This window comes from Schistocerca piceifrons, chromosome 1 (genome assembly GCF_021461385.2).
Source record: "Schistocerca piceifrons isolate TAMUIC-IGC-003096 chromosome 1, iqSchPice1.1, whole genome shotgun sequence".
Taxonomy (NCBI): Eukaryota; Metazoa; Arthropoda; class Insecta; order Orthoptera; family Acrididae; genus Schistocerca; species Schistocerca piceifrons.
Genome location: NC_060138.1, coordinates 662,172,511 through 662,187,917, shown reverse-complemented (window position 1 = coordinate 662,187,917; position 15,407 = coordinate 662,172,511). Strand labels below are relative to the sequence as shown.

The window sequence follows — 15,407 nt, the reverse complement described above, 5'->3', positions numbered from 1 at the left end:
GATGGATAGATCACATAACTAATGAGGAGGTATTGAATAGAATTGGGGAGAAGAGGAGTTTGTGGCACAACTTGACAAGAAGAAGGGATCGGTTGGTAGGACATGTTCTGAGGCATCAAGGGATCACCAATTTAGTATTGGAGGGCAGAGTGGAGGGTAAAAATCGTAGAAGGAGACCAAGGGATGAATACACAAAGCAGATTCAGAAGGATGTAGGCTGTAGTACGTACTGGGAGATGAAGAAGCTTGCACAGGATAGAGTAGCATGGAGAGCTGCATCAAACCAGTTTCAGGACTGAAGACAACAACAATAGCAACAACAACAACTTGAAAATGGCATGAGGTTGAATTCTTATGGTAGTATGAAAAACAAATGGAGAATTGATAATAGCAGGCGTTATGGTGTCCATTAATAAAGTTCATTTCCTCTTATAACAGCATGCCCATTTCATGGTATTCCTTATTTTCCCTTCTACTTCTTTGTTTCTTTTACCTTGTTTTTTCTTTTGGCTTTGCCTCTAGTACAATGAATTTCACTTTTCTTGCACATACAAATCTTTTATTGCTGTTGTTACTTTTATACATCAAATTCTGACTTATCCTCTTTTCTTGAATTTCTCCACAATCAAATGTGTACATGCTGCTACTGTTAATGAAGTTACTCCTTTAAGTTCTTCTGTTCGAGTTTCAAATATAAACCAATAAATGAAAAACGTGCTGTTGATTAACTCACCAATGTCAGCTTTCTTGAGTGCAGGGGAGTCGTTTACACCATCACCAGTCACAGCTACAATAGCTCCCATTCTTTGACAGCCTTCTACAATGATCAACTTTTGTTGAGGTGATGTGCGCGCAAACACAATTTCAGTGTGATACCTGAAATCATAAAAGAAAAAAAAAAAAAAAAAAAAAATTAAGTAACCTACACTGCGATCTACTGCAATTCTCTTTTCACCTTCACAGATTATCTGCAGATTCAAGTTCATGCTACCATGTTACACAAGGCCTACATACCACTAGTAAAAAACAGAAAATAATTTTAAATTATTATTCCACCTCTTCCCTTGACGAAACATCATCGATATGGGCTTTCAGAGCTGAAGGCCCACTCGTGTAACCTTGATGACTGCACAACACAAAGCTTTACACCTTGCCTGTGCCCATCAATGCAGACATTGGACTGTCCATGGCTGGAAACATGTTGCCTGGTTGGGCGAGTCTCATTTCAGATTGTATCGACAGGATGGACGTGTACGGGTAAGGAGACAACCTCATGAATCAATGGACCCTGCAGGTCAACAGGGTACTGTTCAAGCTGGTTGAGGCTCTGTAAAAGTGTGGGCATGAGCAGTTGGAATGATATGGGATCCCTGATACGCCTAGATATGACTGACAGATGACTCATATGTAAGCATCCTGTCTTATCACCTGCACCCATTCATGTCCTTTGTGCATTCCAAATGGACTTTGGCAATTCCAACAGGACAATGAGACACCCCACACATCCAGAATTGCTACAGAGTGGCTCCAGGGACACGCTTCTGAGTTTAAACACTTCCACTGGCCACCAAACTAACTGGCATGCCTTGCAACATGCTGTTCAGAAGAGATCTCCCATCCTCATACTCTTATGATTTTATGAGCAGCCCTGCAGGATTCATAGTATCAATTCCCTCCAGCACTACTTCAGACATTAATTGAGTCCATGCCACATCGTGATGCTGCACTTCTGCTTGCTCGTGGGGGCCCTACACTATATTAGGTAGGTATACCAGTTTCTTGGGCTCTTCAGTGTATGTCAAACTTACTGATTTGTCTCTTTTCAATGATTCTAATTGCAAATGTGGCTGAACTAAGTTATTTTAGGAGATCCAAAATGTGCATTTTCCAATTTCAATTCTCATCAATATGGACATCAAAGAATTTTTAAGTTTTCACCCTATTTACTATTTCCTACTGTATGTTACACTTACCACTGGTATAGGACCATTAGATGTGCAGAACTGAATATTTCGTGTCTTTTTAAAGCTGAGGGTGAGACCATTTGAAGAAAACCAGTGATACATATGAACTTTGTTTACCATTTCTTCTGTTTCTGTGTGTATGTTTCGGTTGATTAGAATACTATTGTCATCTTCAAAAAGAACTAATTCTGCTCGAAATATATTAGATGGTAGATCGTTTACATGTATGAGGTAGTGGGCCTAAGATTGAGCCTCGTATGTGATTTATCCCCAGTCAGATTTATGTCCCTGGATTATATACTCTTAAGATAACTGGACAGTATACGGCCAAAACATCAGAAGATGAAGTGAAATTTACGCAGCTGTACACCCGAAATTTTATGAAACAACCCTTCTGAAACCAAACTATGATTTGCGGATGATACTACTGTTTTTAAAGTAAGGTACTATTGTAGAATACATCATCTCAAAAATTTTGGAAAATGACATCAGCAACAAAACAGATCAATAGTTATTGACATGGCTTCAGTGATAGTATTTCTTATAGTTTTAATCTGTGAATATGTATGATCAAAAAGCTTTGGACAATTTAGTATTATCATAAGCTGATAAGCCGTAAATATAACTTTCCTGTTTTCTGTTAAAAGAAACTGCAAGAAGCAAAATGATGTGCTATACTGTGCTATGCTATGAAAGTGTGCAGTTTCGATGTCTTTCTTACAGTCAGTTTCAACTATCATAGGAGGGCATATGAACTATTAGATAAATTGTTTATCTCATATTTATACACTTCTCCTTTACATACAGGATGAATCAAAATGAATGGTACAAAAAGAAAGTATTCATGTGACTACAGTAATGACTTTATTTCAGAAATACACATATAGACTAAAAGGTTGACTATCACAGTTTAAGCTGGCAACAATGAAACAATGCAAAGTTGCCCTTATTGTTCATCACTGGCTTTCATATTCAAACTGTTGGCATGGAAAATAAAAAAAGGCATATCACGTCTTAAAATACTCAAATACATCATTAACAATTGTCGTTGAAAGACATTTTCAAAACAAATTTGGTAAAGTAGCTACCGTACTGTCACAACAATGCTAGATGGGAAAACCAACTCGAGGTGACAGGGTCCACAAGCAAGAAGAAAACCACAGGACAGCCATCCATCGAGAACAAAGTGGTGGAAAACATTCGTATGATCTAACAAAAAAGCCACAGAAAATGCACATGTCTTGCTGCCAGCAGAGAAGTGAACGTGTCACATTCAAAAGTGGTGTGTGTGTGTGTGTGTGTGTGTGTGTGTGTGTGTGTGTGTGTGCGCGCGCGCGCACAATCATCTGCTGTTCAAGGCCATAAAACCAGCTTATAAACCAAAACAGAGACAACTATGCATTGATTTGCACACACGAATGGAGGTAAATGGTTTTGCAGACAGACTTGTGTTATCTGATGAAGCCACATTTCACGTAAGTTGCAAAGTGAACAAGCATTATATGAGGTACATGAAACTCACCTGCCTCTCTGGAACATAAACATTATTCTCCGAAACTTAATGTTTTCTATGCCATAACAAACAGCAGAGTCTATGGTCCTTTCCTCTTCACAGGATCTACCATTACAGGCACAACCTATCTCTCTGGCTGTTGCCTCAGTTGACAGAAGAATTATCCAACTCCATTTTACAGCAGGACAGGGGCCCGCCACATTGCCATGACATCATAAGAAATCTCCTCAAAGAACACCTTCCACAGTGCCAGGCACAATTAACTCCACTGGTATGACTACATTGGAACAGGTCCCAAAAATGCAACACTAGATAGGCATCTGCCACTTTATACTTCTGCGAATGTCCATGGGAACAGTGGGAGTTAACCTTTCGGTCTAATGTGTATTTCTGAAATAAAGTCATTACTGTAGTCATAGGAATATTTTCTTTTTGTCCCACTCATTTTGAAACAACCTGTATTTTCAGGCAAAATTTGTATAATCAAACATATCCTGTTCTGTTTTCTTACACACTGTTGGTTATACAGGAAGTTATATTTCTGGCTTATTGGTTTATGGTGAGAATACTACTACGGAATCTGAATCATCCAAAACTTTGTAGTCCTATACATTCATAGATTAAAGCAACATGAAATACTGTCACTGAAGCCATTACAGTCACAGATCCAGCAGCTGGAGAGATGTCTCTCATTCTCCATGTACCAAATATCCTGACCAATTTACCCATTCATCTTATGTAACTTCAGTTTCCAATCATGGTTTCGCTTGCAATAACAATAAACAAGGCTCAAGGTCAGAGAAAGGGGTAAGAGAGCAGAACCATGAGGGGGCACGGGAGGGGGAGCCAATAGATATAGGGAGGGGGAAGGAGGAGGAGACTGGCAGATGTGTATCCAAATACCACATATCTGGTAACTGTAAAGCCTTGCCATGTTTGCTGTATATTAAAAATATGTAGCTTATATCTGTCCAAATCATCTTAGAACATTGCGTAAAAATCTTAAGTAAATCGATCAAGAACTTTTTGTTGTTTCCTCTTTATCTATTACATATACGGTTACATACAATATTAAAAAATATATCCAGCCTATGTCCATCTGAATTATCATTAGTGCGTCGTGCAAAAATCTTAAGTGAATTAATGAAGTATTAATGAAGTACTTTTGAAAAATTGTAACAACGTTAACCAACAACTTGCCTTTAGATAGTAGTATAGGTATAGCATAAAACTAGTCCACAGTTCTGGCAGTCATACTGTTAACAATGTTACTGTTCATAACAGTACTAAAAGTTTGTTATGAACAGTAGTGTTGTTAAGAGGATGACACTGCAGTCCCTGTTGCCTAATTTACACGGGATTTCAAAAATGTGTGACACTGCTAAGCTAGTTTTGTGTGTATTTTTTTACAATGCCACTGTGGCTTCATTACATTAGGACATGTTTTAAAACAGCTCTGATGATGGTCATGTTGGCCAAGGCCTGTAGCCTAAGGAATGAAAAAAATTTTTTGGTCTCATAGACAGAAGTAAAAGAACACTCTGTAATGCAATTTCAGCACCTGAAACTGAAATCAGATAATCATCTAGTAGGAGCATATACTGAACAGGTTGTGGCTATTCACACTTTGATGGTAACTATGGTGAGGAAAAATAGGTCCTTGCAAGAAAGGAATTGTGTTTTCTTCAACCGATAATTGGTGTAATGAGGACAAAAAAGTGACCTAAGGAGGGTACAAGACTATTTCACACCATTTAAATGACATCATCATGAGGAATTGCCATAAGTGGACTTCTCGTGTAGAACAAATGAGTGCTGCAGACAGTCATATATCATATTATGGGCTTTATCAGAGAGAGCAGGCTGAAATTAAGACAGAAAAACTAACAGTGTGTAGTATCTGAAGTTGGCAATAGGAAAAAAACTTACTGCTTTAAGTATATGAAGATGGTTTCTGTCATCTGACAATAATACGCAAAGGATGGATGGCTACTCCCCACACAGAGGCAGCGCTGAGTCACAGACAAACACAATGAAAAAGAGTTCTAAATATATTCAGCTAGCTGGCTGAGTCCATCATGAGACATAGATTTAAAGAAAAATTTACATGTGTGTATACGTACGCACGCACGCAAGCGCACACACACGGCTACTTTTGTCTTCAGGTGCTAAGGTGGGAGCCTCAACACCTGGAGAATGACCATTTGTGTGTGAGTTTTGTTTGTGTGAATGTGTGAGATTTTTCTACATTTGGTGGATCTCTCTCTTCAAGTCAACACCAACTCTATGTTGTCGGGGTAGTCATCTTTTCATACTGTGTTACTTCATCCTTGATTTTCTATTATCATCCTTGATTTTCTATTATTTTATTTCTGTCTTTTTAATGACCCTCTTCTACCACACACACAACCACTGCTCAATGCATAAAATAATGTGGAACTTGAATAAAAGTTTCTGACAAATCCTCTGAAATTTGTGCTTCTCTTACACCTAATGCTCTTTTTGCTCTTACCACCTCCAAAACACTGTATTTTATGTGGAACAGGAATTATGGAGCAATAGACAACTATATGGAAGAACAGATGAGTACTAAGTTTCCTTACACGTATCACTTGGTTTCTAGGACATACTTCCATCGGTCAAGTGGATCAAATTTTTTTTTTCCTCAAAACACGCACACCTGCACCCCCAAGCACGTACACGCACACACACGCACGCACGCACGCACGCACGCACGCACACTCACTCACTCACTCACTCACTCACTCACTCACTCACTCACTCACTCTGCAAGATAATGTTCAGTTAAACTTGACAGACTTAGCACTGCTTAGTCTTTTTCTCAGTAAATATTTCCCTGATTATTACTGAAAGAAACAACTCTCCTTGGATAACTGTTTCCTCATAATTAATAAACAACAACTGAGGCAGAAATCTTTTTTTCCATTTCAAACAACTTTCCTTGGATAACTGTTTCCTCATAATTAATAAACAACAACTGAGGCAGAAATCTTTTTTTCCATTTCATAAATTTCTCAACCTTCAAATACTTTCAAATGAATTTTTCTTCAAAAAGTAAAAAGCAATGCGAAAAATCAGTAGGCTCCTGTTCATCATGGAACTGTAACACTATTATGCATACTTCACAAGAATGTTATTCCTTGACGATGAACTAGTGATACGTACCTGAGGATCTCATCTAGCTGATCAGAATTAAGGTCACGTAGTTCTGTACCATGAACCACAGCTGCTTTTGCTTCACGAGGATTAACTTCTGACACTGGAATGTTTAATCGTTGTGCAATATCTTCCACAGTTTCATTGCCTGGAAATGGAGGTGTGATTAAGATTAAAGTTCACAAAATGAGATTTATTTTATTAAATCTTACTCTGGTACAATTTAAAAAAAATAATGAATCAGTTATCAATAAATTAAGCATCATATATGCACAGAGGACACTGTCCTGTCATATCTCTCTCACATGCCTCTGCAGACTGTACATTTGATACTCTCACAACTGAGAACTGTGTTGGCAACAGTTTAACTACAGGTATGTTGTCCCATTCCAGACTGGTAGAAGGCCCAGGTTAGTGTCTCCCTTGATGACACATCTCGGTGATATTTCTTTATATTTGAGAGTATGGGATGAATCAAAAAGCTTAGAACCCCTAACTTTAATGGTTACTTTCCTAAGCTTATGCACACAGTTTGCAGGTGGAAGAGGATTACCTTGATGTCGGAGACACAAAAATAAGTCTAGGAGAGTAGTTACCCTAAGGAAAATCATGAAGTTCAGAATTAACACATCAAGGTAGCACTTCCATAACTGAGCTATTTTTGTGCAAAGATTTTCTACAGCGATCTCATTCATTACGAATCAGTCGCTGCAACATTAGAGCTGTTTCACAATTTTGGAATTGTGTAATATTAACAACCACAATTCAAATTGATGTGATGTATGTGCAGTTACTTTTCCATATGAATGGACAGTTTGAAATTAACTTAAAACTACGTTTTTATTACTAAAAGAAGTTATGGTGCTCAGTCTGGTGCAAGCCTTTCAGTTTCACTCTACTTCAGATTTTGACAGACAGTTTCACTATTTATTTACATTGGAAGATTCTCATTTGATTTTCCAAGGCTGAGTGGATCTCATCCCTGACCTTTCCATCACTTACAAACTGGAAGCGATCAACTGTGCATTAAACTAATGACCTTCATATCATTATCCATCAATGGTAAAGACTAAACCACAAAAGGAGCATATCAACGCAGTTATTTATTTACAGCATGGCCATGATAAGTTGACCCTATTTACTGGACTGTCAGTAGCAGAGAAAATCGGCACTACCTGGAAGACACTCATTTGTTTCCAACCACTGCCAATATTTTTGTGTGTCACCTCTGCTTAAATATGAGTACAAAATATTAATAATGGTGCCAGCACTGCTGGTAGGGGAAGGTACTGCCTTCCCTTCACTGCTCCCCTCCTCAATGCTGTCTTAATGCATGCTGGGGCAAGGCATGGCCTCCTGCAATTTCCACCAGCCATCAAATGAAGGGTCAATTTATAGTGGTGAAACAATATTTATGTGTTTACTTCAGCTGGCAAGATTCGGATCTTTTGAGGGAGCAGCATGGATAGCTCACATTTATTTTAACTATTTAATTTTTTCTTTACATTTCTCCGTGTCAACAGGCTACAGTTTCCCACACAAAATGTTTAAAATAATCTGATTTAAGTTTATATATCATTTACTTTTTTCATGTATGAGAACTCCAATGAGACTAGTTTCTGGTATCTGAATACATAACTGCTTTTCTTTAAAGCAACACGATTCACACCAGACAAGCAATACAGAAAAGGACACACTTGTGGCACCTTGTGTTGGCAAAAATGGGAACCTCTAATGGAAGCGGAGAGAACACTGTGTTATTAGGGACTGGCAGATGGCAATGTGTTATCTCAACATAAATCAGAGAAACAAGTATTACAACTAAAAAGAATACAATGAGATGCAAAGAATAATGTCCTTAGTTAACACTGTTGTGTTAAGTTAAAGAAAGTGAACAATTACAAAAAATATAAAAACCGCTTTGTTGATTATTAACATAAAAGTTGGACTTCCCCCCCCTCCCTCCCCCGTCTCTCTCTCCCTCTGGTGTAATACTGCAAAGAAGTTATGTAATTATCCATAGTAACTGTGATTTTAAAAAATTTATAAAATAAAGAAGTGAATTCTAGTGTTCATCAAACATTATCCTTCCTTATGACGTTTGTTATACTGCTGCAGCGCACAGTGTAGGAAGTTGCGTACCAATACAAGTAGATGTAGAACTGAATTTTTCTCCCACTCCAGGCAGAATGCATTTCTGGGATTATTTTCTGACATTCTCTTGATCACATTATTTCAAAAATGAATAATAATATCCATTACGTACCAGTCAGAAATATAAAATTAATCAGAGAAAGGTTGCATAAAATCGCAACAGTGCACAGTTTTCTTTCTTTGTGGAGGATATGTCTTTAAAATTTATTAGCAAACAAATAAATTAGCTTTCCCCACGGCAAATTAGCAGTAAAGGATTGATTTAAGGGCAGTAAATAATTTCACTAGCAAAGAAGGAAGAGAGAATTTTTTTGTGTTGTTGGCTAACGTCAAATACGAAAGCTCGACTATGACTTACAGGAGACACTATCTCACAATATTATTAAATGTATGTAGACATATGAATCTGGTTGCTACAGTAAAATAATTACGTAGTTTAATCAAAATCAACAACAAGGTAAAAGTATTAGTTTTGTTTTCGACTGTCACTGAGCACAATGTATGGTGGTCAATTTTAGTTTCAATGCCACTCTTCAGATGGTCGTTCTCATGACAGGCTATAGAATATTAACTTTTATGCAGTAGTCTGTGAGTTGCTCTACACTGAGAAAAAAGGAGCTCGCAGTCTTCAGGTCCCCACTCACCAGACTTCCACGGTGAATAAATATTACAATTTGTAAAGTACACTGTCAGTATATAACAACAATAATAATAGTAATAATAGTAACAATTATAATATCCATAGCAATAAGTAAGTGGGGAATTTAACATCAAGGAATTTTCTCACTACATTCTTATCAAATGTGAGTAACCACATCCACAAAAAACATGGACAACAGTAGAAAAGAAAGCTGACAGACAGAGAAGAAGTTTACTGGTCAGAGGAAAAGTGATAAATAACAGGGAAGGATTAGCAGATGAGAAGGAAAGCAGAAAACAAAAATAGAAGCGGATGAGTAATGCAAAGAGAGGGAAAATACACCAATGATAGAAGACAAAGCTTTAATCTCAATGCAGGATGATTTGGGATAAGACGCATAATCGTAGAAATAAGTCATCTACATTAATATTGCAAATCAGTTACTTTTACATTCTTTCTCCAATTCGCCAGAAAATATAAATACTGTACAGACCTTCAGAGATAATTCCAACAGATTTAGCAATAGCCTTGGCAGTGATGGGATGATCACCAGTCACCATGATAACTTTTATACCAGCAGAACGACACTTTGCAACAGCATCAGGTACAGCTGCACGAGGTGGATCAATCATTGACATAAGCCCAACAAAACGAAGTCCATTTAGGGGAAAATTAGGATCATCAGCATCAAACTTGAATCCAGGAGGAAACTTGTCTGTTGGCAGCATAAAGTCACAGAAACCTGAAAAAATTAAGAAATAATGTCAAAATTAGACAGACTGTGGAAAAAAGTAGGGAAAAATTAATATTGCACATTATCAAAAATCTCTGAAAATTGAACATTGGAAAATGATTATAAGTTTGTTTCTCTGTACATAATTATACCTTGTTTTTATTTGTAATTAGGATTTAACATACTCCAATTTAGGCTCATCAGCAACAAAGCACTACTTCACATCAACAACAATAAGGAGTGAATCTAAGCCTTTATAAAGCAACCAGTTAAAGAATCAAAATTATTTACAGCTTTTTGTTGTAGTTGTTATCTTCACTTCGAAGACTGATTTGATGCAAGTCTCCACACTACTCTATCCTGTGCAAGCCTCTTCATCTCTGCGTAACTACTGGAACTTATATCCACTTGAACCCCACTATTGTGTCCATCACTCGACCTCAGGCTACAATTTTTACCCGTCATACTTCCCTACGTGCCAAACTGATGTTTCCTTGATGCCTCACTGTGTGTCCTGTGAACTGAAGTCATTTTTTAATGAAGTTAGGTCACAAATTCTTTTTTTCCCCAATTCGATTTAATACCTCTACACTAATTACCTGGGCTACCCACCTAATTTTCAGAATTCTTCTGTAGCACATTCCAAAAGTGTGTGTATTCTGTTTATCATTCATGTTTCACTTCCATTCATGGTTAGACAAAAACTCTGAAAAAAAGACTTTGTAACGCCTAAATTTATATTCAGTGCCACTGAATTTTTCTTTTTCAGAAATGCTTTTCTTGGTGCTGCCAGTCCTCATAGCTCATCCCCTACTTCCACAGCTACATTTATACTCTGCAAACCACTGCAGTTATGGCACAGGGTATGTCCCAATGGACCAGTTGTTGGGGCTTCTCCCATTCTATTCAGCATGAGAAAAATGAGTGTTTAAATGCCTCTGTCTGTGCTGTATAGTTCTCGCTTCCCATGTCCGGGTCCCCGGGTTCGATTCCCGGCGGGGTCAGGGATTTTCTCTGCCTCGTGATGACTGGGTGTTGTGTGATGTCCTTAGGTTAGTTACGTTTAAGTAGTTCTAAGTTCTAGGGGACTGATGACCATAGATGTTAAGTCCCATAGTGCTCAGAGCCATTTGAACCATTTTTTTTTTTTTGTGCTGTATAGTTGGTCTAATCTCGTCTTTGCAACCCCTATGGGAGCAATCTTCCCCCTAAGAACCATGGACCTTGCTGTTGGTGGGGAGGCTTGCAAACCTCAGCGATACAGACAGCCGTATCGTAGGTGCAACCACAATGGAGGGGTGTGTGTTGAGAGGCCAGACAAACGTGTGGTTCCTGCAGAGGGGCAGCAGCCTTTTCAGTACTCTCAGGGGCAACAGTATGGATGATTGACTGATCTGGCCTTGTAACACTAACCAAAATGGCCTTGCTGCGCTGGTACTGCGAACGGCTGAAAGCAATTGGAAACTACAGCCGTAATTTTTCCCGAGGGCATGCAGCTTTACTGTATGGTTAAATGATGATGGCGTCCTCTTGGGTAAAATACCCCAGAGGTAAAATAGTCCCCCATTCGAATCTCTGGGCGGGGACTACTCAAAAGGACGTTGTTATCAGGAGAAAGAAAACTGGCGTTCTACGGATCGAAGCATGGAATGTCAGATCCCTTAATCAAGCAGGTAGGTTAGAAAATTTAAAAATGGAAATGGATAGGTTAAAGTTAGATATAGTAGGCATTAGTGAAGTTCGGTGGCAGGAGGAACAAGACTTTTGGTCAGGTGAATACAGGGTTATACACTCCTGGAAATGGAAAAAAGAACACATTGACACCGATGTGTCAGACCCACCATACTTGCTCCGGACACTGCGAGAGGGCTGTACAAGCAATGATCACACGCACGGCACAGCGGACACACCAGGAACCGCGGTGTTGGCCGTCGAATGGCGCTAGCTGCGCAGCATTTGTGCACCGCCGCCGTCAGTGTCAGCCAGTTTGCCGTGGCATACGGAGCTCCATCGCAGTCTTTAACACTGGTAGCATGCCGCGACAGCGTGGACGTGAACTGTATGTGCAGTTGACGGACGTTGAGCGAGGGCGTATAGTGGGCATGCGGGAGGCCGGGTGGACGTACCGCCGAATTGCTCAACACGTGGGGCGTGAGGTCTCCACAGTACATCGATGTTGTCGCCAGTGGTCGGCGGAAGGTGCACGTGCCCGTCAACCTGGGACCGGACCGCAGCGACGCACGGATGCACGCCAAGACCGTAGGATCCTACGCAGTGCCGTAGGGGACCGCACCGCCACTTCCCAGCAAATTAGGGACACTGTTGCTCCTGGGGTATCGGCGAGGACCATTCGCAACCGTCTCCATGAAGCTGGGCTACGGTCCCGCACACCGTTAGGCCGTCTTCCGCTCACGCCCCAACATCGTGCAGCCCGCCTCCAGTGGTGTCGCGACTGGCATGAATGGAGGGACGAATGGAGACGTGTCGTCTTCAGCGATGAGAGTCGCTTCTGCCTTGGTGCCAATGATGGTCGTATGCGTGTTTGGCGCCGTGCAGGTGAGCGCCGCAATCAGGACTGCATACGACCGAGGCACACAGGGCCAACACCCGGCATCATGGTGTGGGGAGCGATCTCCTACACTGGCCGTACACCACTGGTGATCGTCGAGGGGACACTGAATAGTGCACGGTACATCCAAACCGTCATCGAACCCATCGTTCTACCATTCCTAGACCGGCAAGGGAACTTGCTGTTCCAACAGGACAATGCACGTCCGCATGTATCCCGTGCCACCCAACATGCTCTAGAAGGTGTAAGTCAACTACCCTGGCCAGCAAGATCTCCGGATCTGTCCCCCATTGAGCATGTTTGGGACTGGATGAAGCGTCGTCTCACGCGGTCTGCACGTCCAGCACGAACGTCGGTCCAACTGAGGCGCCAGGTGGAAATGGCATGGCAAGCCGTTCCACAGGACTACATCCAGCATCTCCACGATCGTCTCCATGGGAGAATAGCAGCCTGCATTGCTGCGAAAGGTGGAGATACACTGTACTAGTGCCGACATTGTGCATGCTCTGTTGCCTGTGTCTATGTGCCTGTGGTTCTGTCAGTGTGATCATGTGATGTATCTGACCCCAGGAATGTGTCAATAAAGTTTCCCCTTCCTGGGACAATGAATTCACGGTGTTCTTATTTCAATTTCCAGGAGTGTAAATACAAAATCAAACAGGGGTAATGCAGGAGTCGGTTTAATAATGAATAAAAAAATAGGAGCGCAGATAAGCTACTACAAACAGCATAGTGAACGCCTTATTGTGGCCAAGACAAACACGAAGCCCACGCCTACTACAGTAGTACGAGTTTATATGCCAACTAGCTCTGCAGATGACGAGGAAATGTATGATGAAATGAAAGAAATTATTCAGATAGTGAAGGGAGACGAAAATTTAATAGTCATGGGGGACTGGAATTCGGTAGTAGGAAGAGGGAGAGAAGGAAACGTAGTAGGTGAATATGGATTGGGGCTAAGAAATGAAAGAGGAAGCCGTCTGGTAGAATTTTGCACAGAGCACAACTTAATCATAGCTAACACTCGGTTCAAGAATCATGAAAGAAGGTTGTATACATGGAAGAAGCCTGCAGATACTGACAGGTTTCAGATAGATTATATAATGGTAAGACAGAGATTTAGGAACCAGGTTTTAAATTGTAAGACATTTCCAGGGGCAGATGTGGACTCTGACCACAATCTATTGGTTATGAACCGCAGATTAAAACTGAAGAAACTGCAAAAAGGTGGGAACTTAAGGAGATGGGACCTGGATAAACTGAAAGAACCAGAGGTTGTACAGAGTTTCAGGGAGAGCATAAGGGAACAATTGACAGGAATGGGGAAAGAAATACAGTAGAAGAAGAATGGGTAGCTTTGAGAGATGAAGTAGTGAAGGCAGCAGAGAATCAAGTACGTAAAAAGACGAGGGCTGGTAGAAATCCTTGGGTAACAGAAGAAATACTGAATTTAATTGATGAAAGGAGAACATATAAAAATGCAGTAAATGAAGCAGGCAAAAAGGAATACAAACGTCTCAATAATGAGATCGACAGGAAGTGCAAAATGGCTAAGCAGGGTTGGCTAGAGGACAAATGCAAGGATATAGAGGCTTTTCTCACTAGGGTTAAGATAGATACTGCCTACAGGAAAATTAAAGAGACCTTTGGAGAAAAGAGAACCACTTGTATGGATATCAAGAGCTCAGATGTAAACCCAGTACTGAGCAAAGAAGGGAAAGCAGAAAGGTGGAAGGAGTATATAGAGGGTCTATACAAGGGCGATGTACTTGAGGACAATATTATGGAAATGGAAGAGGATGTAGATGAAGATGAAATGGGAGATATGATACTTCGTGAAGAGTTTGACAAAGCACTGAAAGACCTGAGTCGAAACAAGGCCCCGGCAGTAGACAACATTCCATCAGAATTACTGACAGCCTTGGGAGAGCCAGTCCTGACAAAACTCTACCATCTGATGAGCAAGATTTATGAGACAGGCGAAATAGCCTCAGACTTCAAGAAGAATATAATAATTCCAATCCCAAAGAAAGCAGGTGTTGACAGATGTGAAAATTACCGAACTATCAGTTTAGTAAGTCACCTTGGGGATTTTGTGTTCTTTTAAATTTGGCATTCTTTTTTCGTTGCTTCTGCAAAAATGATCTGATCCATTTGTGTACCATGGGGGATCAGTACCATCACTTATTAATTTATGTGGTATGTATCTCTCAATTGCTGTCTATACTATCTCTTTGAAAACATTCCACAACTTTTCTACACTTACATGATCAGATCGTAAGACTGTCTCTTAAAAAGGTGTAAAGAGCATTTTTATCAGCTTTTTTAAATAGATATACTTTGCGGTTCTTTTTGATGGTTGTAGGTGTTACAGTATTCAGCCTAGCAGCAGCTGCCTTGTGGTCGCTAATCCCTGTATTCGTCACAACTCACTATTTGTCCAGGATTATTTGTTGCTAAAAGGTCAAGTATGCTTTCGCAACCATTTACACTTCGAGTGGGCTCATGAACTAATTGTTCAAAATAATTTTCTCAGAAAGCATTCAGTACAATTTCGGATGACGTTTTATGCCTGCCGCCGGCTTTAAACATGTAATTTTTCCAGCATATCGAGGGTAGATTAAAGTCACCACCGACTGTAATTGTATGAGTGGTGT

General features: G+C 40.1%; 1 protein-coding gene across 5 annotated transcripts in view; it reads right to left on the bottom strand.

Moving 5' to 3' along the window:
* Positions 1 to 15,407, bottom strand: part of LOC124805582 (sodium/potassium-transporting ATPase subunit alpha) — a 653,503-nt gene that overhangs the window by 31,012 nt on the left and 607,084 nt on the right. For all 5 annotated transcript variants that reach the window (XM_047266173.1, XM_047266160.1, XM_047266166.1 and 2 more), the window contains 3 exons: positions 9,942 to 10,190; positions 6,664 to 6,802; positions 734 to 876 (listed from right to left, as the gene is read on the bottom strand). In XM_047266173.1, the coding sequence (XP_047122129.1) occupies positions 734 to 876; positions 6,664 to 6,802; positions 9,942 to 10,190 (531 nt within the window). The remainder of the gene's footprint in view (positions 1 to 733; positions 877 to 6,663; positions 6,803 to 9,941; positions 10,191 to 15,407) is intronic.